The sequence below is a fragment of the Silurus meridionalis genome, chromosome 6 (genome assembly GCF_014805685.1).
Source record: "Silurus meridionalis isolate SWU-2019-XX chromosome 6, ASM1480568v1, whole genome shotgun sequence".
NCBI lineage: Eukaryota > Metazoa > Chordata > Actinopteri > Siluriformes > Siluridae > Silurus > Silurus meridionalis.
The window spans coordinates 21,916,485-21,940,697 of record NC_060889.1 but is presented as its reverse complement, the minus strand read 5'-3'; the positions used below and the strand labels follow the sequence as shown (position 1 = coordinate 21,940,697).

General features: G+C 38.0%; 3 protein-coding genes across 3 annotated transcripts; 1 reads left to right on the top strand and 2 right to left on the bottom strand.

Moving 5' to 3' along the window:
* Positions 1-86: 86 nt before the first annotated feature.
* Positions 87-6,844, top strand: LOC124387292 (E3 ubiquitin-protein ligase TRIM39-like). Its single transcript, XM_046851537.1, is given in 9 exon segments — positions 87-776; positions 1,198-1,784; positions 2,255-2,350; positions 2,446-2,679; positions 2,759-2,902; positions 2,905-2,908; positions 4,125-4,151; positions 4,233-4,340; positions 4,465-6,844. Coding segments are annotated over 8 exon segments (1,797 nt in total). The 5' UTR covers positions 87-776; positions 1,198-1,199; the 3' UTR covers positions 5,064-6,844.
* On the bottom strand, positions 6,565-11,667 carry LOC124387526 (leishmanolysin-like peptidase 2). Its single transcript, XM_046851935.1, has 12 exons — positions 11,615-11,667; positions 11,136-11,285; positions 8,933-9,058; positions 8,746-8,830; positions 8,493-8,635; positions 8,211-8,394; positions 7,927-7,993; positions 7,675-7,771; positions 7,454-7,561; positions 7,179-7,307; positions 6,882-6,994; positions 6,565-6,766 (listed from the first exon to the last, which is right to left on the bottom strand). Exons 1-12 carry the CDS (start codon positions 11,654-11,656, stop codon positions 6,565-6,567), a joined length of 1,446 nt encoding a protein of 481 aa, XP_046707891.1. The 5' UTR covers positions 11,657-11,667.
* A 2,720-nt stretch (positions 11,668-14,387) lies between these two features.
* Positions 14,388-23,511, bottom strand: lrp10 (low density lipoprotein receptor-related protein 10). The gene is made up of 10 exons (XM_046851497.1): positions 23,382-23,511; positions 22,623-22,827; positions 21,675-21,707; positions 21,161-21,296; positions 20,467-20,657; positions 19,906-20,384; positions 18,114-18,538; positions 17,227-17,421; positions 16,946-17,075; positions 14,388-16,485 (listed from the first exon to the last, which is right to left on the bottom strand). Exons 2-10 carry the CDS (start codon positions 22,681-22,683, stop codon positions 15,838-15,840), a joined length of 2,298 nt encoding a protein of 765 aa, XP_046707453.1. The 5' UTR covers positions 22,684-22,827; positions 23,382-23,511; the 3' UTR covers positions 14,388-15,837.
* Positions 23,512-24,213: the final 702 nt, after the last annotated feature.

Below are 24,213 nucleotides of genomic sequence, written 5' to 3'. Positions count from 1 at the left end.
TCTTTTCTCACTGTATTTCTTTCTTCATATTTAAAAGCAGAATAAGCATGAGTATGATTATAAGGGAGAACTGAGCATAAGATGCTATGGGTTAGTTTAAATGGGCACGCTCACATTAATATGTATGATAGTTTTCTGAATTAAGTTCCACTCAGATTTGTCCATCAGACAGTGGAAGCGCTTTTCTGATAGTAGGGGACTGAACAGGTAGTAACTGAGATCATTAAGATCCTTGATCTTAACAGCCCTGTATTGGCATCGACTGATGCGGAAAATCTTGCAGAAAAGGAAGAACAGACCCTGAGATGTGCTTTGCTTTGCGCACCACCCTTTGAAGGGCCTCCATTTTCATGAAACTGAAGGTATACTAAACTATCAATTATAATAATTACTGTTTAATAAAAAGAATTATTTATTTTCATGGCCATGACTCTTGACTTGACCGAATGTGAAATTACATATAAACTTTATGCTGCAAACATTTGTTGTCCAGCTTCACTACATGTTTTGATCTCATCCACATATTCTTTATTTCAGTGATCCTCAAGTTGATTAGTGTTCACATACCTTCATATAATTTAATGCTAATTTACATTCAGTGTAAATACAATATAGTCGTTTCTTTATTAGTGACGTCAATAGGGGGCGCAGTTGTGCCTTTTTTTAGAGAAATGAAAGTGAACCTGATGAGGACAACGCTCTCGGTCTATTGGTTTAAAGGCTTTACGACGTGGTGTTTGCGGTGCATTCTGGGAAGGCAGGCAGAAAACACAGAGGTTAGTAAATGTAATTAAAGTAGAGTTGCTTTTGTCGGCTTCGTTCAATGCTGTATATTAAATATCATCCTCTTATTTTGCCATTTCAAGTCAGCTGTGTTGCATATACCGAATTAATCTTTAATGTGGGAAGACACTTTGCATGGACAAATCGGCATAATGTTCACCTAGAGAAGTGTAGTTACAGTAATTGTATATATTTCAGTAATCATATTGACTTCATACTTTTACTTCAGCAAGTATGATTATTCATATCTACATCTCTGTTAGAAAAATAAAACTACTTTTGAAAAGAATTAAGGTGGAGGCAAAGGAAAACAAAACTTGTGCATTCAGACAACTTAATTAATTATAACAATCCTTCCTGAAAATGAACCACACGTACCAAACAATTATTCTTTCTCGCTTTCTATCGTTCCAGGCATGGCTTCCTCTAGTCTCCTGTCTGAAGAGCAGCTGCTGTGTTCGATCTGTCTGGACGTGTTCACTGATCCAGTCACCACTCCATGTGGACACAACTTCTGCAAAAACTGCCTTGCAGGTTATTGGGATAGCAGTGACCACTGCCAGTGCCCGATGTGTAACAAGAGTTTCGAGATGAGACCTGATCTGTCTATTAACACTTTGATATCTGAAACGGCTGCTCAGTTTAAGCAGTCAGTTCAAGCACATACTTCTAACACTACAGAGAGAAATGCATGCGCAGACACTAAGGTGTTGTGTGATGCTTGCACTGGGGTCAAAGAGATCGCCATGAAGTCATGTCTGAATTGTGGAGCATGCTACTGCATGATTCACCTAGAGCCTCACAAGAATATTCAAAACCTGAAGAAACACAAACTAATAAACCCTGTGGAGAACCTGGAGGACTACATATGCAAGAAACATGAGAGACCCCTGGAGCTGTTCTGTAGAGATGATCAGATATGTGTGTGTCAGTTCTGCACTGAAGGAGACCACAAGAATCACAACACTGTTCCTATAGAGGAGGCGAATGAAGAATTGAAGGTGATATTTAAATGCTTTGTACTTTGCTGTAAGATATTTGTAACCTATAGACAGGGGTTACATATTTCCTCCTTCATTTCTGAGATTTTAGTTATAATAATTCTGCACTAATGTCTTCAAACAAATAATCTCAGGTAATAAAAAAATATATAAAAATTATAATTTAATATGTAGTTAATTTTCCAAAACCTAAAAGGTGGTAAAAAAAAAATAATTTCCACACCTGATGTTGGTTTACTTTTTTAACCAAAAAAAAAAAAGTCAAAATGACTAAATATTGTATTAATTACTACATTTTGTCACTAAAGGCAATTTGTTTGTTTATAGAAGTTTATAGAAGAAATGCACCAAGATTATTTAACATAAAACTGAAAGAGGGTTACTTTCTTTTTCCCTTGATGGTACAGTTAATTTCTCTGTATTCATTCTGTCTAAGCACTCAAATGTCTATGCAATAATTTTTCTTTAAGGCTTGCTTGAAGAAAACACAGGCAGAAGTGCAGCATTTGATCCAGGAAAGGCTAGAAAAGACTGAAGAGATTAAACATTCACTGGAGCTCAGCAAAGTGGGTCTTACAAACTTTTTTTGTTTTTAGAACGTAGTCATTTTACTGAGAGTCACTTTCAGAGATAATAGCTATGCAACTTTCTCTTCCAGTAGAAAAGCACAGAGGAAGAGATCTCAGAAGGTGTTGAAGTCTTCACTGCTCTGATTCACTCCATTGAGAGAAGTCAGGCTGAGCTGCTGGAGCTGATGGAGGAAAAGCAAGAAGTAGTAGAGAGGCAGGCTGAAGAACTCATTCAAGAGCTGGAGCAGGAAATCACTGTGCTGAAAAGGAAAGATTTACATTTGGAGCAACTCTCAAATGCTAAAAACTATCTCCAAAAAATTCAGGTCAGTATTTTTTGTTTTATTAAATGGCAATTACAGCAATAACGCTGATGGATTTATCTGCTCTACTGCTTTACTGTAGATTTACTCCTCCATGTGGAGCCCTCCACATACCAGGAACTGGACTGAGGTCAGCATTAACCCGGACCGTAGTGGGAAGACTCTAAGAACATCTCTGTCTCATCTTTACAAACAACTCAACAATGAAATGCAAAACAAATGCAAATATTAAGTAAGTTAACATGAACAGTGTAGGATCTTCGGGGCTCTGGGAATATACCAAACATTGCACTCGTATTGTGTGTAATTGTATGATCACACACGTTTTACACAATTTATTTTATTAAATTCAAGTTTTATGTCTACAAATGATGCTTTTAACAGTAGACATTCTTACAATGCAACTTTAAAGAAATTCAGATATAGATATAGATCCACAAATATAAATGCACAATTTCTGAATGTGCTGATTATTCAGTATGCAACATATTCCTCATTTTTTTTTTTTTTTTAAAAGCTATTATTATAATTAATGTGTGTCAAACAGCTCCAGAAAAACAATGACCAAAATCCAAATACATAAGTTCATTAGCAAAGTTAAGTATAGATTAGATTAGATTAGATTAGATTAGATTAGATTGGATTGAACTTTATTGTCATTACACATGTACAAGTACAAGGCAACGAAATACAGTTTGGGTCTAATCAGAGTGCAATAGCAGCAAGTGCAGGACATATACTGTTACAAGATTTGCAAGTATAGTAAAGTAAGTGGCCTAATTAGTACATCGATTAATGTGAGATATTGAAATTACATATTATAATTTACTTTTTGTTCCGTTATCTATTTGTAGAGATTACAAAACATGGTGCAGAAAAACATCCTGTGAGCAGAGGGTCTGCAGACTGAAATAGCTTGTTGATGAGAGAGAGAGAGAGAGAGAGGTGAAAGTAGAATGACCAGAAACTTAATAGAAGTCTATAGCAACTAAAAAAACTAGAAAGTTGAAGAGTAAATAAAAGTGTCAAATGTCCTATATGGATGATTCTGTGCCTATGTGGCTTGCAGGAGTGAAAGAAAATGTGATGTTCTGCATATCCACCTCAAGATTGAATGTTTTGTCATGCTGAGATGCTTTTCTACTCACCATGGTTGTAAATAGTGATTAGTAAACTGGAAAGATTTCTCTGACCATCTAAATCTTATTTATATATACATTTTAATATAGAAGTACAAAACATATTGGTAAATATAATATAAAAGAATCAATGGTTTATCACATTACCAATTTTAGGGTTGCTGTACATCATAAATACTATTTGAATGTGCTCATTTTAATAAGAGGGCATTAAATTATTCATATATAGCACTTATAGCTTTTATATGTACTGTATAGCAAGACTGTTTTATTAATGAAAATTAAAGATTACCTTTTGTGTGTTTATAGAGCAGAGAAGTCGACAGAAGGCAGAAGGTACTGTGGTCATTATTTTTAATTAAAAGTATCAGTTTCATGAAAATATACAGATCTTTGCCACTTTTGTGATTATTGCAGCCTTTAATTACTTCAACGTGAATTGGACTCAACTGCTGCTGCTATTGTTCCTGCCAGTGGCCGTGTTCATACCAATGTCAAAAGCAATATGGATACAGATTTATGCAGGTATGGTGTCATTAGTTTTGAATTCCATTAACAGGGTTGTATGTACATTACTAAATTACTTCAAACACCCTGTGAAAAATTTTATTCCATGTGCAAATTTGTAATCAGTGTCTTTCATTTATAGTGGATGTGACACTGGATCCTGATACAGCAAGTAATTTTCTTATTTTGTCGGAAGACGGGAAACAAGTGAGGAGTGATGAGTACGAAATAATGAATGCCCCATACAACCCAAAAAGATTTATTAATGATCCTTATGTCTTAGCAAAGGAGAGTTTTTCCTCAGGTAGATTTTATTATGAGGTACAGGTCAGGGGGAAAACTGAGTGGGATTTAGGCGTGGCCAGAGAGACTATTAATAGGTATAATGAGGTTTATCCCGATTATAATGATGGGACTTGGTCTTTGATTCGAAGGCCTGGCAATGATTACAGGGCTTGTGCTGGTTCCTGCATCAGGGTCACTGTGAAAGAAACGCTGGAGAGAGTGGGGGTGTTTGTGGATTATGAAGAGGGTCTGGTCTCATTTTATGATGCTGAGGCCAGGTCTCATATCTACTCTTTAACTGGTCAGTCTTTTACTGAAAAACTCTATCCATTCTTCAGTCCAGGTTTTGCATATGAAGATGTAAACACACCACCGTTGATCATCTATGATGGCTATAAATACCTGATTACACTAAAACAGTTTTTCTCCAGGGTAACAGTACAGCGATGGTTTTAAAGCCAATGTTCGATTGATTTCATATTTTAAACTAAATAACAATCAGGCCATATAAAATTAAGTATCTTATCTCTAACTACAATTTATCATAACTAAAAACTACAAAACTACATGTATCTGCCTGATCAGAAGCATGTGGCATAATTAATGATTGACTGCTGTTCCATACAATGTAAATAACACATGCAGTGATTTAAACTCCTACAGCAGAGAAAAAAACTTTTTTTTTTTTACATGAACGTCAAGAACAAATGTTGAAAACAAAATTTTCTGCATACAGCAGTATTGTGTTTTTGCAGAAAGTGGCTTCATTCATTTTTATTTGTATAGTGCTTTTAACAATGGATATTGTCTCAGAAGCTTTATAACCACTTCACAGAGATAAGTGCCTATAAGCAATTCAGCTTATTTACTTATTTTGGAGCACATAGTAACCATGTTGCTTTGCCTGAGAGTCAAAGCAGGATAATATAACTTTACATTTTATTTTTTTACGGCCTTCTGAAAGTTTATTTTACAAATGTGAAAAACTGAGAAGAAAAAAAACTTCACTCATAACAGTAGTGAAAATTTTGCATACGCTGTTACAGCAACTGAATACTCTCAATTTATAATTCTTACAGGTCAAAAAGTACCAAACATAAAAACTCAATACTATCCAACTGAATTGAACAATGCACTATATAGTCAATCGCACACTGATAAACTGGAGAGACTTGAATACTGCATTTAATGTTAATTCCTTCATTCCAGTGGTCTCACAAATTCTGACGGTGTCCTGTTAGTTAAAAAAAAAGGACACGTAACCTTTTGCCTTTTTAATTCTACGCATGCATGAGTACATAGCAGACTGCCAATGCTATCAATCATTGCTACTGCAAACACTGAAAAGTCATATTTAAAGGTCACAGTGTGGTCCGGTTCGCTATAAGGCGATAACTAATATGTTACACATTTACTTATACTAAATAGGTCAGGAGAACAGGAGTCTGTTACAGTAAGTTATATTACAGCATTATATCTAATATTACATTAATCATGCCACATCACACAGTGTGTTCAGTTTATATAATAGCATAATCAGTCTTGTTTTATTCCCTACATATTTTGTTTATGTTACTAAAATGCTGTAGAATGCAGTTCCACACTTCTACATTGTTCTGTTTGTGTTCACAGCAAAAACGCCTTTTTATATATTTTATGTATGTCTGTAAAACATTTTTTTATAAGTTGAGAAATGATTTACTTAGAGGAAGTAGGACTGGGAAGGAAAAAGAGATTATGAGATGCATTACTATTTATGTGTTGATTCAAATAGACTATATTTTCTAAAGCTTGTAATAATTTTGTACTAGTTTTTTTCCTTATTTCTGTTGTGGTAGAAAAAAGAAATATATGTATATGAATATGTAACAGTTAGGAAGCTTCTGCACAAACTTCGTCAATGTTTTACTGTCTTGCTGATGTCTTCTTTATGTTATGTAAATGTTTGAAAAATGTGCTACACCTGTAGTGCATAAGGCTGTATGAGAACATGCACTTGGAGCCTGGATGGGCAGCACTTCCTGTGGATTATCATGAGAGACCCGAAAAAAAAGAGCCCGATACTGACACCCACCACTGTCATTACACACATCTCTGAGGAGGGAAGAGCAGTGTCAATCTTCATGTCAGTTATGGGTTTTTGTGTCAGAAGCTGATCCCTGAGAATGAGAAATGAATATGCATATACATGTATGTGGCTTTGTGTAAAGACAATAAATTTAGGACTTTTGAAGATAGTTTTTTTTTTTTTTTTGTGAGATGCAAAATACTGACCTGGATGGAGGTCCAGTGGGACCTGAGGGGAGGGGCTTGTGTGGTGAAGCTACCATACGATAACGACATAATCGTTTGTCAGGGCAGAAAATTTCACCCCGATATCCGAACACCTAAAGACATTAAAATAATAAAAAAATACACATTTTATGTAACTTGTCTGAAAATGTCAGCAAGGTTTTCTGTGTATGATACCTGCCATGGGGGTACTAAATTTAGTATTTACAGTTTCAGAACATTTTCACTCAGAAATCCAAAAAGAGTGTCTGTAATTTTATAAGACTTAATTTAATATACCTGGATGCTCCTTCCCGGAGGGCAGTCCAGCCAATCAGACCCCATTACCTGGATCTGGTACATGTTTGTTCCAGTGCACCTGTGCCTGTAACAGCGGCCTGATACAGAGGCATTGAAGGAAAAATGATCCTATAAAATGAATTAAATAATGTAAAACATAAATTTTCATTGTTAAAGACAATTTAATTTGGAAAAGATAAATAAAATAAATCAAAATAACCATATTCTTAGTCATGCATGAACTAATTTACACAAAGGGCCTTATGCCTTTGTACCTCTCTTATAATGTTTGAGAGAAAACAACGGCTGTCTGAGCGAAACATTTCCCCACTCCAGACCTCTGGTCCATTCCCTGTCTCATTCTCTTCTTTCCAACATTCACTCTGTTGCAGAGGAACAGAAGGGAAGCATTGATGAGAAGAAGCAGAGCAGGAGTCAGTGGTAAAACACAATCAGAGTTTTAAAGTTATAAGACAGAGCGGTTTAGTAAACTTACACCATTGGCTAACGGTTTGTAAATTCGACAGCCATCCAGATACTGGTCACTCTGGCACACCCCCTTGTGGAGGTGAAGATAATGGCAACCGAATCCACTGAAAATACAAGCCATTTAATATCCATGCATTAAATTCTGTCAAAATGTATTTGTAACTGAATAATTTCAGTTCAGCCCAGTTATAGTAGAATCCCATCAGAAATGTATACATAAACAGATACAGTAAATTAGCATTAAAAAATTTTAAAGTACCTGCCAGTGCAGAAGAAGGATGAGGACTTCATACAGGTAGAAACAGACCCAAAGGAGACACCTTCATCTAAAAACCAAGAAAATATATATATTTATATGAAATTTCCATTGATCCAATTTCCTAATTTCTTAAACTAAATAGTGACTGTCGTGGTTCCTGCACACTTCCCAAATACCATTAATATCATCAAAGTGGCAAAGCAAGAGACAAAACTGTCCAGTTGCTTACAGATGGCATTATCTGTGGGTTCTTCCCTATCCTCATAGTACTGACCCTGACTTACTCTCTCCCCAAAGCAAGTTCTGTGCTTGGCTGAGGTTGACTGAGTACCAGCCGGTGTCCTGGAGGGCAGACAGAGTGATCATGTCAATCCGGACCAGAGACGGTTCTGCCAACATGGCTGCCATAATGGAACCCTGCAGAAAACGAGCCTCCCAGTGTGAGGAGAAACCACGAGAATCAGCATCCTGAGATTGCAAGAAAGAGAGATAAACAGAAAAAACAAATTCATAAAAACTTTGCCTGATTCTTTGTTTTAGATTTTATTTTTTGTGGGTATGTATACCTGATTTTCCAGTGGAGCTCCCAGGTCCATGTGAGTGGTGTTCAGGTGTGTGTGTAGAGCCTTAATCACATTAGGAGTGTAGAGCCTCATCTGTCCAGACTCATCCATATAAATCATGTGACCATGAGAGATATCCACGGCCACTACACAATGCCAACACAGTATTACATGCATAGCATTCACTGTACTGTACACAGTAGTAACAATGAGCCCTTAAAATATATTTGCTAAATCAATATTGTCAAAAACCTACTCTGGGAGAAGAGAGACCGGCCTGTCCACTTGCTAAAAAGTTCTTTACTGAACCCCAGCACATGCAGCAACTCATGGATCATAGTCTGTTAAACAATGCAGAGTAAAACATTAAACATATATTGCTCATTTTGTTTATCAGCTGATCTCATTTCAGTCAAGCACAAGCTCACATCTATAGCAGATACCTGCACCAGGTGATCATGACTGAATCCCTCGATGCTCAGTGGCTCCCTGCAGATGACCATAACTCCAGCCACTGGTCGCCCACCTGAGTCGCTCTGACAATGAGCTGAATAAGCCAGCACGCTAGACTAAAACAAATAACATGTTAATGCTATCAGAATGTAATGTATGGATGTAACTAATTTTCTTGTGAAAACTCTACTTTTTAAAATAATTTATCAATAATTCTTAGCCCTCACTTTTTGCTATCATTGGGGTTCTCTTTCTGGTCAAATCATGCCAGGGCTTTACAGGAAGTGTAAAATACCACATACATGAAATAATTACATAATTCTAATTGGAATGATAATGACCTTAGTTTATAATTTCTTTACAGCGAACAATACAGATTACAGGGAGTGCAGAATTATTAGGCAAATGAGTATTTTGACCACATCATCCTCGTTATGCATGTTGTCTTACTCCAAGCTGTATAGGCTGGAAAGCCTACTACCAATTAAGCATATTAGGTGATGTGCATCTCTGTAATGAGAAGGGGTGTGGTCTAATGACATCAACACCCTATATCAGGTGTGCATAATTATTAGGCAACTTCCTTTCCTTTGGCAAAATGGGTCAAAAGAAGGACTTGACAGGCTCAGAAAAGTCAAAAATAGTGAGATATATTGCAGAGGGATGCAGCAGTCTTAAAATAGCCAAGCTTCTGAAGCGTGATCATCGAACAATCAAGCGTTTCATTCAAAATAGTCGACAGGGTCGCAAGAAGCGTGTGGAAAAACCAAGGCGCAAAATAACTGCCCGTGAACTGAGAAAAGTCAAGCGTGCAGCTGCCAAGATGCCACTTGCCACCAGTTTGGCCATATTTCAGAGCTGCAACATCACTGGGTGCCCAAAAGCACAAGGTGTGCAATACTCAGAGACATGGCCAAGGTAAGAAAGGCAGAAAGTCGACCACCACTGAACAAGACACACAAGCTGAAAGCGTCAAGACTGGGCCAAGAAATATCTCAAGACTGATTTTTCTAAGGTTTTATGGACTGATGAAATGAGTGAGTCTTGATGGGCCAGATGGATGGGCCCGTGGCTGGATTGGTAAAGGGCAGAGAGCTCCAGTCCGACTCAGGCGCCAGCAAGGTGGAGGTGGAGTACTGGTTTGGGCTGGTATCATCAAAGATGAGCTTGTGGGGCCTTTTCGGGTTGAGGATGGAGTCAAGCTGAACTCCCAGTCCTACTGCCAGTTTCTGGAAGACACCTTCTTCAAGCAGTGGTACAGGAAGAAGTCTGCATCCTTCAAGAAAAACATGATTTTCATGCAGGACAATGCTCCATCACACACGTCCAAGTACTCCACAGCGTGGCTGGCAAGAAAGGGTATAAAAGAAGAAAATCTAATGATATGGCCTCCTTGTTCACCTGATCTGAACCCCATTGAGAACCTGTGGTCCATCATCAAATGTGCGATTTACAAGGAGGAAAACAGTACACCTCTCTGAACAGTGTCTGGGAGGCTGTGGTTGCTGCTGCACGCAATGTTGATGGTGAACAGATCAAAACACTGACAGAATCCATGGATGGCAGGCTTTTGAGTGTCCTTGCAAAGAAAGGTGGCTATATTGGTCACTGATTTGTTTTGTTTGGTTTTGAATGTCAGAAATGTATATTTGTGAATGTTGAGATGTTATATTGGTTTCACTGGTAAAAATAAATAATTGAAATGGGTATAAATTTGTTTTTTGTTAAGTTGCCTAATAATTATGCACAGTAATAGTCACCTGCACACACAGATATCCCCCTAAAATAGCTAAAACTAAAAACTACTTCCAAAAATATTCAGCTTTGATATTAATGAGTTTTTTGTGTTCATTGAGAACATGGTTGTTGTTCAAATTAAATCCTCAAATAAAATTAATCCTCAAAAATACAACTTGCCTAATAATTCTGCACTCCCTGTATTGGGGCAATATGAAGAAAAATATCTTCACCAAACTATAATGTCATAATCATTAGGAGGCCTGCCTTAATAAGTGTTTGGTATACACTACAGGGTTTCAAGGCATCAACAAATTAATATACATGATGCATGTGTATATCTATAGTAGTTATAGATATATGTTTTATAACCTTAAAATGAAAAATACACATCAATCATTAAATAAAGAAATATTAACCTGATCTCTGACCAGAATAAAAGCCATCACTACTTACATCAGCTCTGCATTTATCAGTGCTTTGAGCTTTTATGTAAAGTAGGACATCTGTGTCAGGAAGTCCTGCCCCATCTGGTTTAATCACCCTCACATCTGGCTGGTCAGGATGAGGGTAAACAGCACAGCCACTCAGGTGATCATCTGGGATCTGTCAGTCAGCACAGAGTAAGGCCTGAGCACATAGCTTGTATGAACAAAATATTAGTGTGTGTGTGTGTGTGTGTGTGTGTGTGTGTGTGTGTGTGTGTGTGTGTGTGTGTGTGTGTCTCTATATAGATGTACATGCACATATAAAACATATGCTGCTGCTACTATTAGACTTTACAATCAAAGCTGCTCCCAGTGAACCAGTCATCATAATACACACTGCTATTAATGTTTAACTGTGCAATAATAACAATAACAAAGTATCTTTAACAACACGTGCAATAACAGAAATTTTAAAAACTGTGCAATATTACCTGTGTGCAATATTACCTGCAATAGGTGCCTCTTTTTTTCTTTTTTGTATTTATACATTGTGTTGTGTATATACTGTATACTATAGTCTACTCTTTTATATATTTGCATTTATTTTTTTCTTTCCTGCTGTACCAGAGAAATTTCCCCACTGTGGGATGAATAAAGGTATATCCTATCTTATCTTAATCTTATAACATACAGTCACACCCAGACAGCTCTCAGTCCGGAAGTTATCGTTGGCTCTGCCACACCTGAGAAGTGGGATACAATACAATGGGTGATTATCATTAAAGAAAAATGAGGATGTGCTTTAAATATGGAATATAAGATGAAATGTTGTGCTGTGGTATAACTATAAAAAAAAATATGTAACTCAGAGAATAGATCAAACATATTTAAATTGTATTTGTATTTTTAAATTGTATATTGAAATGCTAAAACAGAGAAAGATAATTAACAATGGAGGTCCTTTGGAGTAAACATTTTCTCCTAAAACAAAACCAAAGAAGTGATATTCATCGAGAGACAGAAAAGGAAAAGAAACTGACTTGTTATAGTTGGCACAGCTGCTGTTCCTCCAGATGAAGCGGCAGTACTTATTGATATCTCTGTTCAGCAACAGCTTCCTACTGACTCTCCGTACTAAAGACAAATCAATAACATCAATGTATTTATTTATTGAAAGGCATGTAATTGCAAATGCATTGTTTAAATTCTAAACACAACATTCCTTCTTATTTTCAACAAGTACAACATACTTGGAAATAAGCAATAGTCAAACAAGACACTGTTTATTCCATTCATTTCAATAAATATTTATTTGTATAGCGCTTTTAATAATTTTAATAATAATAAGCGGTAATGAAAGGATGTATGATAAATAATATTTATCGTTTTCTTCATGCATCATTAGCTGGTTTTACATTAAAGTATGAACAATGTAATACAAACTCTCCACAAAAATTGATTTGTAATACTCTCTAACTTGTAAGGACACAGAGAAATATATAGCAGACCTATAAATAAGCCATTTTAATACTAAAATAATTTAGATTTATTTTAATAGAGTGTACTACTTCTTCTTCTTCTTCTTCTTCTTCTTCTTCCGGCTTCTCCCAGTAGAGGTCGCCAGAGCGGATCATCTGTCTCCATACCCCCGTCCTCTACAGCTTCCTCTTTCACACCTACTAACTGCATGTCTTCCCTCACCACATCCATGAACCTCCTTCTTGGTCTTCCTATTTTCATCCTTCCTGGTAGCTCCATTCTCAGCATTCTCCAGCCGATATACCCCATATCCCTCCTCTGCACGAGGGAAGCATATCTCAATCGGGCTTCCCTCACTTTGTCCCCAAAAAGTCTTACATGTGCTGTCCTTCTAATAAACTAATTTCTAATCCTGTCCATCCTCATCACTCCCAACGAAAACCTCAACATCTTCAGCACTGCTAGTCAACGCCACTCAATATAGTCAATATAGCGAACATACACATTTATAATACTGACATTAAGCTGTCTTCTGACAGTGTAAGAACAAACATGAATATATGATGATTTGAAACTAAAGTTGGGCACATATGCTTCTATTACTTGTAAGCTACATTACTGTTATATTTCCAGTTCAATATAAAAAAAACAAGAGATTGGATTGGCTACATTTGAGTTATTTCACAGAAACAATACCTGCAAGTAAGTTGGACATGGTGCTGATTGCATCACTAATAGCTGCATCCAGTCTCTTTGCTTCCTGCTGTGAGAGGACAGGGCTTTCTCTAGGAGTCCACGTCTTAATCCGAATCGGCTGTGGTTTTTCACCGACTTTAAACTTTTCCCTGGCCATTCTTTTAGATCTTTGGGATGGAGAATATTGCAAAATGGCATTCTGATGGTTCTGCGTCTGAACATGCGTCAGCCAATTTTTATGTTCATTGACTTCACTGAAGGCCAAATCAGAAGAACTTGGCTGATAGTCTGGAGGAAACAGCACCTGAACTGAACTTTGCACCTTATCAAAGATGCACTTTCCCCATACACATGGCACCAACAGCAGAAAACAAATGGAGCTTGAAAAGGTTATCATCTGGAAGCCTTGCAAGTCCAAAAAATTAAACTGTAAAAAAAAAAAGATTTGATTGAAATGTGTTTATATTCGAATCAACATGACTTAAATAAACTGCAAATACATGCACATTTTCATCATTTTTGAAATGACAACAAACTTAAGGTAAAGCTTAATAATAGTATTTATTAAAGCTACAACAGCAGTTTAAGACTGTATTACATAAGTCGATTTGGAATCACTGCCATACTATGACTTACCTTTGCCCCAAACTGTAAGACTGGAGCTTAGCACTGTTTTCCTTTCAGCACTGGTTTCCTGACACAAATACTGCCTAATATTCTAAAATATTGAACATAACATGATGGTACTTTATTATTTAAAAAAAAAAAAAACACTTTGATAAGCAATTTACAAAAAAAAAAACTATAAAGCTGACCTCAATCAGATGTTCTTGATTAACCCCAAACTCCATGTTTTTACTCCTGTATCCTCTGTTTAATGTAGTATGACTTCGTCAGGAGGACTACTGTTCTCCACCAAGGTGTGAGAAACAAATATCAGACAGAGAGCACAGGACAATACAGGCTTTGATGTGTTAATAACACTAACAGCTTTTCACTAGTTTCAGTAGTATTGAAATTTCAGTGCTTTCGAAACTGAAACGCCTTTAATTATGTTAAAAGAAAGTATAAAAGCACGGAGCACATAATGATGACAACACACTCATAAAAGTGCAAATGATTTATTCATGGTGGTTTTTCTAAATCTTTCAGTATATACAGTGACACACATCCTAAGAAAATTGTTTTTTTTTTGTTTTGTTTTTCATTCCGAACCACAAGTTTCTATTGCAATCACCACTGGCGAAAAACGATACACAGCTAGCCGCTTCAATACATTCAGTAATAAAAATATCCACATGGCAAAGAAAAAAGGGAAGAAAAAAAAAAAGATTCATAAAAGCAAGTGCAAAAGATGATTATAGTTATGGCACTCATGTTTCTTTCACTTTTTACTCAGCAAAAGCTCAAATTAGAAGAGGAAATGTTTAAAACTGTCGTTAAAGCAACATGTGAAGTAATTCAGGTTTGGTGGTGCGAACAACTGCCTCAGGCACAAGGAGGATTGTCTCAACTGAGTGATTACACACACACACACACACACACACACACACACACACACACACACACACACACACACACACACACACACACACACACACCCTTGCCATGCAACAAGTGCGCATGACTAAGTAAATTGAAAATCAAGCTGAGGCGTAAAGTTTTGCATGTGTGTGTTTGGCCTTCATGTCCAAGTACTTACAGTCACATTGTGTCTAGTGATCTATAGGAAGCTCTATCAAAGGCACTTCTAAAGGATACACACAGCCATGTGTATAGCAGTATGACACACACATACACGCACATATATACATACATACAGGGGCTGACTAACTGTGGAAAAAGAAATAAAACAATAGCCTGGATATTTGTAGCACAGTGCTGTATATTTTGCCAGGGTAAGACACAGGATACCATTTTAATGAGTCTGTTTACATGTTTAAAGTAATCTGATCATTGAGAAGGAGAACATCTGCGTTTATGATGTGTGTAATCTGAAAATGAGCACCGGGCCTGCAAAAGTCATTAATTACGAGTCGATGTGTTATTAGCTGGAAGTTCATATTGTTGCAAATTTCACATAATACTCCATGTTTAGTTAACAGGCCTTATTTCATTAATTAAAAGTATACTCTAAATAACAGCCTTATGGGTTAAAATTTAAAAAAAATAACTTATTTAATCTATATGATTAAAAAAATAGATGAACAAGAAACCAAAACAATGCTGCAATAACATGACATTAGTTTATGCATGTGAACACACTCATTAACGCCAAGGAAAGTTTTCTGTGCAACATTTTTGTTCCACCACACACAATCTCTGAGTAAGTGCACATCGAGCAAAGCACAGAGACTAAACCTTTTTTAAGCATTTGTCCAATACTTAAAACATTTAAATCAGGAGAATGAACCTATTCGTGTGAAATAAGGCACCTTGCCAGCACAGACTGCAGACACGATGCCGCTCACATGCTGAGACCATAATTTAGAGGTGAAAATTCAGGGGTGAAAATTGTGAAAGACAAAAAAAAGTGAAAGAGAGTGTGGTTCATTTCAGGTCAGCATGGGCACATCATCCTCAGAGGTCGTGTCATCAGAAAGTGGGATCAGTAGCACTTCGTCTTCTGAGGAAGAGGTGGAGAAAGATGGGGAAGATGAGAGAGTAAGTGCCGTAGGGGAAGGCGAATGTCTGAAACGAGAGATACTTAGCCCCAGAGAATGGAAGAGAGAGGCAAGGGAGGGGCTGCTGGGGGCAACAGCGACTGGTGGGGTCTGACGTGCTTCTGGGGCATCTGCTGGCTGAAGGGAAGGTGGAGTTGTGGGAAGTGAAACAGAAGGTACTGGAGGAGAAAGTGGAGTGGGTGAAGAAAGAGAAGGAGGTGCATCTGCTTGTTGTTCTTGCTCTGTTTGTTGGGACAGCCTCAATTTTTGTGGCAAAGGCTGATCAGTGGTTTCTCTGGCCACCGCTGAGCCTGGAGGCCCGGACTGTCTGGACTCCTGGTCTGTTGAAGCTGCTTCTGTTTGTTGAGAGTTGGAGCTCGTGGTCTGGGTAGACCTAGAGGTTGGTCTGGAAATTAGACCCCACCTACGCAAGCGGCGGATTGCTCGGCGGACAAACCGTGGCCGGCGTCTTCGCCGAGGGGAGGAGATGTTGTCCTGCCTGATAAGCTGAAGCAGTCCTCTCAGAGAAAGGGAGGTGGGCTGCGGGAGAGGGATAAGATACACAATTTATTAGATAAGCAAACACAAAAAAATAAACACCAACCAGAAGCAACTGAGTACATACTATAATTTAAGTCAATTAGGAATGAACAAGAAATGCAGTTCAGAAGATTGGAGTAACCCTCTCATAACTTCATAACACAGCTGTAGCAGTAGACATTTATTGTAAAGAAATTAAAAGTGGCATGTGTGAGGTACATCATAAAAATATGTTCTTAAGCACCAGGAAACTAATCTACTGTGTAATATTCAGTGGCTAAGAAACCTTTGATAAAGTCATTGGACAATAATATAAAGAAGCATAGATAAATATATTGGATTATGGATTATTGAATAATGGATTCTTATTAAACTGTCTAAAACATTTTATGCAACATGATTTATGATTTCTCTCTCTCGATCTCTCTCTCTCTTCTTTGCTTGCTGTCTTCATTCTTACCTCATTGGGGTTTTCAGTAGGAAAATCCTCTACAGGAGGAATAATTCCCTGAGCAATCAGCTGGCCATAGGAAGGTGGCGCTTGTTGCTGGATAAACTCCGCCTCCTGGCGGCTGATTGGGGCAAACAAACTAAAGCAGAAAATCGTACATGTTACAAATGAGTCATTTTACCTAAGCAGTTTGTCTTAATGACTTAAATTTAAATTATTGCCTACAAAGTTTTAGAATTCAAAATTCAATAAATAAACAAAATAGGACACTCTGTGAATGAGGGCTTCACCTGTATTCTCGAGTGCGAAGTGAGTACAGTTTGCAGGTGCACCCCATTGCAATGACCAGCAGCAGACCACACACTAGGCTGCCCACGGTGGCCGCAGTGATCACTTTTCGAGGCAGAGTCATAGTGCAGTTTTGTTCATCAGTGCCATCCTTACAATCGACCTGTCCGTCACAGCGCCAGCTCTCGAACACACACCTGTAGCAACACAAGGCTGGAATATTAGTCTCAGAACACACCTCTAATTAAGTAATAACAGGATGTTGTGTGCAAACCATCCAGTAACCTACAAATCTGCAACAATAACTAATTAACTAACATGCTCATGTACCCTAATCAACATAAACACAAACCACAATCACATGAAATACTTGAAATCAAAAGCACCTCTGCTAAATCACAATGAAATCCACCTGAATCCAAAAAAGCTGCTCATAATACATTCACTAACTTTGCTTAGAAATCTATACAGATCATTGTGCTGCATTAAGAAATGATGGTTTGCATGCAATTGGTATTTCCCTTCCAGTCAACGTTGTATAAAGTGGCCAAACAAATGTAGGTTTTGTGTACTGAACTGAACAATGGGATGAGTGTATACATTTTGTATTAACTGCTTACAAAAGGCTAATACAAAATTTAATAATGCAAATATTTCTTAGACCTTGAACTTTTAATATTAGCATGAAGATATGTTGCATGAGAAAACATTTCTGTGTGCCAAATACTGTGTGCAAAAATGTGTACTAGCGTGAATGTAAATCTGCTTTTACTTTTGCATTGATATGTGTGTAATCTCGAGCCATAAATAGATCAAGAACCTGACTAAAGCAATTGTTCTCTCTCTATCTCTCACTCACACACACACACACACACACACACACACCTACCTCTCACTGTCGCAATGAAATGTACCAGGCTGACACACTTTGCACTCTCTCTCGTCACTCCCATCAGCGCAGTTCAGCTGGTAGTTGCACCTGTCTTTAAAGGAATAGCAGGAAGGCCGGCCGACAAGGTGGCCCATCTTCTGCAGTGTCCCACAGGGAAAGTAGCCAGCCGGGCATCCGCCACAGCCATCCTCGTCCAGTCCCGTCTCTGCACAGTCCCAGTGACCATCACAGTGCTGCTTTGGTGTGTAGCAGCCCCCCTCTGAGCCCTTACAAAGACCTTCCCAGGGCAGACAGTAATCAGCAATGCGGTATGTGGCATTGAAACCCCGCCCCTCTGAGGCCTCCTGTGCACGATAGGTTAGTGACAGTAGACCAGTAGGGGACTCCACTTCTACTGTTTTGTAATTGGATGAAGATGTGACCTGTAATAAAAATTTTTTTAAAGTGTTATGTAAAAAAGTTAACGATCTCCCCTATCATACAACAAAAATCCATAACTGGAGGAAGAACTGCATGTACTTAATCTATTCTTTACAAGAGACGATCTGCATGCTCACGCTTACATGCTACGCATTTATTCTCAGCTGATGATTCTACACTTTTTGGACACCCAACAACAAATTGAGCACCTTAAAACCAGGGCAAGTGAGGGACTGGACTGCACTGCCACAATGCGTAGCAAATTCATTCAGCTCATAATGTGCATGTCAGTATGGATACTAGAGCAGCTTTAAACCCACTACAACCAGCAGACACTTCTTATTTATGTATTTAATTAAATCTATTTCTGTAAATGTAATTCTGGGTTGCCAAATAAATTCTTAAACGTCACAATAATTTGTATAAAGAACACTCTAATAAGCATTGTCTGAATATTGTGCTTTATACAAAACAACTATTATTTATGGCTAAAGTAGGGAGCAATTTGAGACGAGCCTGGAGAGGTTGAGGTATGTGCTGGAGAGAAGGGGAATGAAAGTCAGTAGGAGTAAGACAGAGTGTGTGAATGAGAGACAAGTCAAGTCAAGTCTATTTCTATAGCGCTTTTCACAACAGACATTGTCTCATAGCAGCTTTACAAAATTTTAGGAGTTAGGGCAGGGAGAGCAGTGGAGTGGTGTGGTTGAAGGGAGAAGAGCTGGAGAAGGTGGAGGAGTTCAGGTACCTGGGGTCAACAGTGCAAAGTAATGGAGAGTGTATTAGAGAAGTGAAGAAAAGAGTGCAGGCAGGGTGGAGTGGGTGGAGAAGAGTGATAGCAGGAGTAATTTGTGATAGAAGGGTATCTGCAAGAGTAAAAGGGAAAGTTTATAGGATTGTGGTGAGACCTGCAATGTTGTATGGATTAGAGACAGTGGCACTGAGTAAAAGACAGGAGATGGAGCTGGAGGTAGCAGAGCTGAAGATGTTAAGGTTTCGTTGGGAGTGACGAGGATGGACAGGATTAGAAACGAGTTTATTAGAGGGACAGCGCATGTAGGACGTTTTGGAGACAAAGTGAGGGAGGTGAGATTAAGATGGTTTGGACATGTGCAGAGGAGGGACATGAGTTATATCGGTGGAAGAATGTTGAGGATAAAGCCACCAGGAAGGAGGAAAAGAGGAAGACCAAGTAGGCAGATGTATATACACACACATTATGTTTCCAAAGGTAATGTGTCACCTGGTCATAAGTGTGTGTAATATATATATATATATATATATATATATATATATATATATATATATATATATATATATACACACACACTCAATATTTCATTCACATATACTTATGGATTTATATACTCACATTTTTAATAACATTGCCACCCCCAGCAGGCTGGTCAGTGATGATAAGGACATCTCTATGGCCAAGTGCCAACTGCTGAAGCTCCAACTTAAGAGTCCGGGAGTCCTGTGGGTCTACTGTCCACACACACTCCATTGCTTCCCCCATCAGCAAAGGGGGCACAAAAGAACCATAAAAGGCCTGGAGATACCCCCCACAGGGTCCACCAGGGACTGAAGAGGAAAGAACAGGTTCAACAGGCGACAGCGGTCCCATCTCCATGTTAGGGTTAACAGCTGAGCTTGCTGAAATTTCAGTCGGGATTGGTGACGGCTCATTGTCCAACTGAGGTTGATGTTCACCAGGGTCACATTCCTCCTCGTCTGAGCCGAGCTCGTCAGCGTCCCCAAGGCACTCAACCTGACCATTGCAGCGCCAGGACATGGGAAGACAGCGCTCACTGTAACACTCAAACTCACCAGGGTAACAAGGACCAGTGTCTGAACAGAGAAATATAACATGTTGATATCACCTGCATGTTGGAAAGAATAATACTATAATATATGATGGTATCTGTGCTACCTTTAATGTAGGACAGGAGGAACCCTGAAACTGAGTGGAATTGTGAGACAAAGTGCTGAGTCACTGTAATATTTCCCTCGTAGAACTCCATTGGCTTAGGCAGCTGGTATCCACAAAGCGACACGGGCCGACCTGTAACAGTTGTCAGGCTTAGCCAGCTCGAGTCACATCTAAAGAAAAACTCAGAGAAACTTCAAGGGGGAAAAAAGAGAAAGATAGAGAGAGAACAATTAGGATTACAGCGTCAGACATATTTAAGAAAAAAAGAAAAAAAAATTCACAACAGGTTAGTAGATGAATTGGCTACTGCATAGAACATGGTGCTCTGCGATAAACTGGAATCCTATCTAGGGGTTTATTCTCAGCATTTCAAGATCAAGATCAGACAGGATTCAGCAGGAACTGAGGTTGAAAGATTGCAATCAAATTGCAGAATTTTTTTAATACATCTTGCTTTGAAAATTGGTTACTGGTTGAAATAAAATCTCTTTTTGAATATAATCCTGAGATGGATAAAAGAATCAGGTGTTAACTGACATTAACTGACTAGTTCATAAACTGAACATTATCACCAGCTATTGTTTTTGTTTGTTATCAAACGTCACAGTTTGATAATCGCAATTTACTTCACTGTTTTGTAAACCAAGTTCTATCAGTTTTCATTTAAATACGAAATGTCCATATCTCACTGTACCTGATAATCACACGCTCTCCCACAGGGGATGTGATTACCCAGCTGCAGTTAGCAGGGCCGGGAGGGCCATGGCGGGCGGAACCACGAATTTCTCCTTGTCTTGCGTGTAGTATTTTTGTTGATTTGGCACATTGTGCTAAAAGAAAACATAATTTAAATAGTTTGAGTAGATAAGCATTTATTCCACATCTATCTACTGAATTTAACAACAACAAAGCAGACTTTCTGTCTCTGATATTAATCAGTCCACACAACTGCAAATTGCACAGGATCACATTCACTAATTTCATTTTTATTTTTTCATCAAATAGGAAGTCTGTGTCATGATCATTTAGGGTTGAAACTTCCCTACTGCAAATAACCAGATTATAGATAACAGATATGGTCCTATCATAAACACGCACGGGAGAATAAAACAATACAGGTCATCCATCAAGAACGTTCTTAACCCAATCGAGCCTTGTACATTTTGTCTAAAGAGTACAACTTTTAGCAATAACATCTTTTCACTCACCTGAACTGGAGGCCAGCTCCAGATTGCAGTGGACTAGTAGGAAAGAAAATGGATTTAAATGTTAAATTAAGCATTAAAACATAGTTCTTGAGATTATTGTCAATAAAATGTGCTTTTTCATATGTGTACAATAAACAGCAAATGAAAATGGGTAACTTTATACATGGAGAAGGTTGAAAGCTTCCTTTAGATTAACATTTATATAATATATTAATGGTCATATTTGATCACATGTTGAGGGGTTTTCACCATTAAGTAAGAAAGTATGTGTAAATCTTAAGTGTGCAATGCAGCAGCTTGTGTATATAGTAACTTCTTTTACTGACATATTGGCCTATTTTCACTTCAGTTCATTCTTTCCTGCCGATATTGGGGTCAGGGGATTTAGCTCTTGCCTCATCTCAACCTAAAGAGAGCAATGCAGGAGAGTTTAATCCTATAGTTTGTCTGGCTCACTTGGATCCTCAGTAATATACTCCCTTTAAACAAGACCATCTCCCAAAGCTTCAAATATCATCATAATATCCCTGTCAACACCATTATGCATGTCTTTTTGTAAATAGTTAACTAGTGAAGCCGAGTCTCAGTCTGTTGGAACAATTACTTCCTATCAGTGAACTGCATTCTGTAATATTTTCTGTCTTTATTACTACTACACTGGATTTTTATTTAATGACACCGAACCTTACTGGATAATGGTGAGTGTGTGAACTAACAGCAAAATCCTGACTGTTATTGATCATGTTCGTTAAATATTTTCCACTGTAACAGTACAAGGATCACCAAACTCATCACAAATACTTATATTTAAAAAATTATTGTGGAGATGGAGGTATACTCTTAAACACCCTTCCTGAGTCAGCATGGTGTGTGTGTTTTTTTTTGTATTTTTTTTTTTTGTCCTAACGAGTTAAAGTAATAGTGTGATATGTAACTGTGAATCCTCACCTGTTACAAATAATAAGCTAAAAATCCACAGGCTGTAGGGGGCATCCATGTTGATCCTCATTTCCTCCTACAGAGATCTAAAATGTTTCTATCTTACATGTAAAAATAAATCACTCTCCATGGCAGAAATCCTTCATGGTTCCATTAACTTCCCCATAGCACAGGACATCAGAGTCAAACAGTCTGAAGTGTGAGGTGATTAAATCTGTGGAAAAAAAGGATATAAACATAAAGAATCACTCAGGTGGAACCGAAAGTTCTGCTTTCTCCCCTGATATCAGATCTGTCACCTTTACTCTATAAAGAACAGAAGCTGAAAATCAACGCTTATACAAAAACACAAAACCCCGAACCATTTCCCGTGTTGCTTCCTTTTTCAGCCGGTGACGTAACGCTGGCGTATTTTTTCGTTCCGACGCAAACACTAACAGCGACACAAACCAGAAGTACGTTAACAAATATATTTTTTACTTATTAATCCGTCAGATACAATTACAGTCCGACGAACAGACAGTCCGCGTCACGTTTTTAACCTAACAAACACGGACACACAGCTGTCCATCACACTCCCTTCACTTTGTTCGCCAGAGGAGCTAATGCTAAACGCCAGCTGCCCACTCGCTTTACTCTGCCTTTCGTTAGCCGGCTATTATTTAAATAAAAACGCACACACTTCAGCGTTATAATCAGTTCCTATACTTTATACAGAGCTCATTATGTTTATGAACACCGTCCAGCGACACAACACGGTTACAATACCTTTTTTTCCGTCTTTTCTTTTTGTTGACATTCGCCCTCCGCTACTTCCGTGTTGGTCCCGATCACAGCTCCGCGGCTGCCCACGCCCACCGCAGTGACGCAATCACGTAAATGACGCGCTCGGTGCGCAGCGATTGTGCTTCTAACTCTCCGTCGGTAGGGGGCAGCACCTGCCTAGAGCGTCTTCACATTACACCGGTTCACTAGAGACTTGTTCCAAGTTTGTTGTTCTTCGAACCAGGAAAATTGTATTATAAACGTATTACAGCAGCACTTCCTGCTTCTCCATAAAATAAAACCAAACAGATGGAAATCCAAAAGAATATAATTCGACCTAGAAGTCTTGGACCAATGCAAGGAGGTTTGGCTGGATGTCACGTGCACACATCACTATTATCACATATTATATGATCGAATTATTAATGCAGTTATTGCACACACATGAAAAAGTAACTCAACCCACCAGAAACAATTACTGTGATTTTTATATTATATATATATATATATATATATATATATATATATATATATATATATATATATATATATATATATATACCTAATAAAGATGAGTTTCCTGGCCGGGCATGGTACAGGAACACAGCCTTCTCAGGAGTATTTTTGTTCCGCCTGTGCCTCTGAATCGGTTCTCCGGATTTAAATGAGCAAATCAAGTCAATTCAATGCAATTCAGTTTTATTTATACAGTTCTTTTGACAGAAGACAGTGGACAGGTTATATATGAATTTATAAGTTTACTGCTCATAAGATTAATAGTGTAAAAATCAGGGGGTCACCGAGTCATGGGTCATTTGATACCTGGCTGCACAAA

What these genes read in the sequence shown, in the direction of transcription:
- lrp10 (XM_046851497.1), bottom strand. Translation starts at nt 22,683, where the DNA reads ATGAGGATCAACATGGATGCCCCCTACAGCCTGTGGATTTTTAGCTTA. An exon ending in GGAGAGCGTGTGATTATCAG is followed by an intron (nt 20,658 to 21,160) that starts GTACAGTGAGAT and finishes TCCCCCTTGAAG; the next exon opens with TTTCTCTGAGTTTTTCTTTA. An exon ending in CTACTGAAAACCCCAATGAG is followed by an intron (nt 16,486 to 16,945) that starts GTAAGAATGAAG and finishes CCTCTCCCGCAG; the next exon opens with CCCACCTCCCTTTCTCTGAG.
- LOC124387526 (XM_046851935.1), bottom strand. Translation starts at nt 11,656, where the DNA reads ATGTATAAATACAAAAAAGAAAAAAAGAGGCACCTATTGCAG. An exon ending in AAAAGAGGCACCTATTGCAG is followed by an intron (nt 11,286 to 11,614) that starts GTAATATTGCAC and finishes GCTGACTGACAG; the next exon opens with ATCCCAGATGATCACCTGAG. An exon ending in CTCCGGGAAGGAGCATCCAG is followed by an intron (nt 6,995 to 7,178) that starts GTATATTAAATT and finishes TAATGTCTTTAG; the next exon opens with GTGTTCGGATATCGGGGTGA.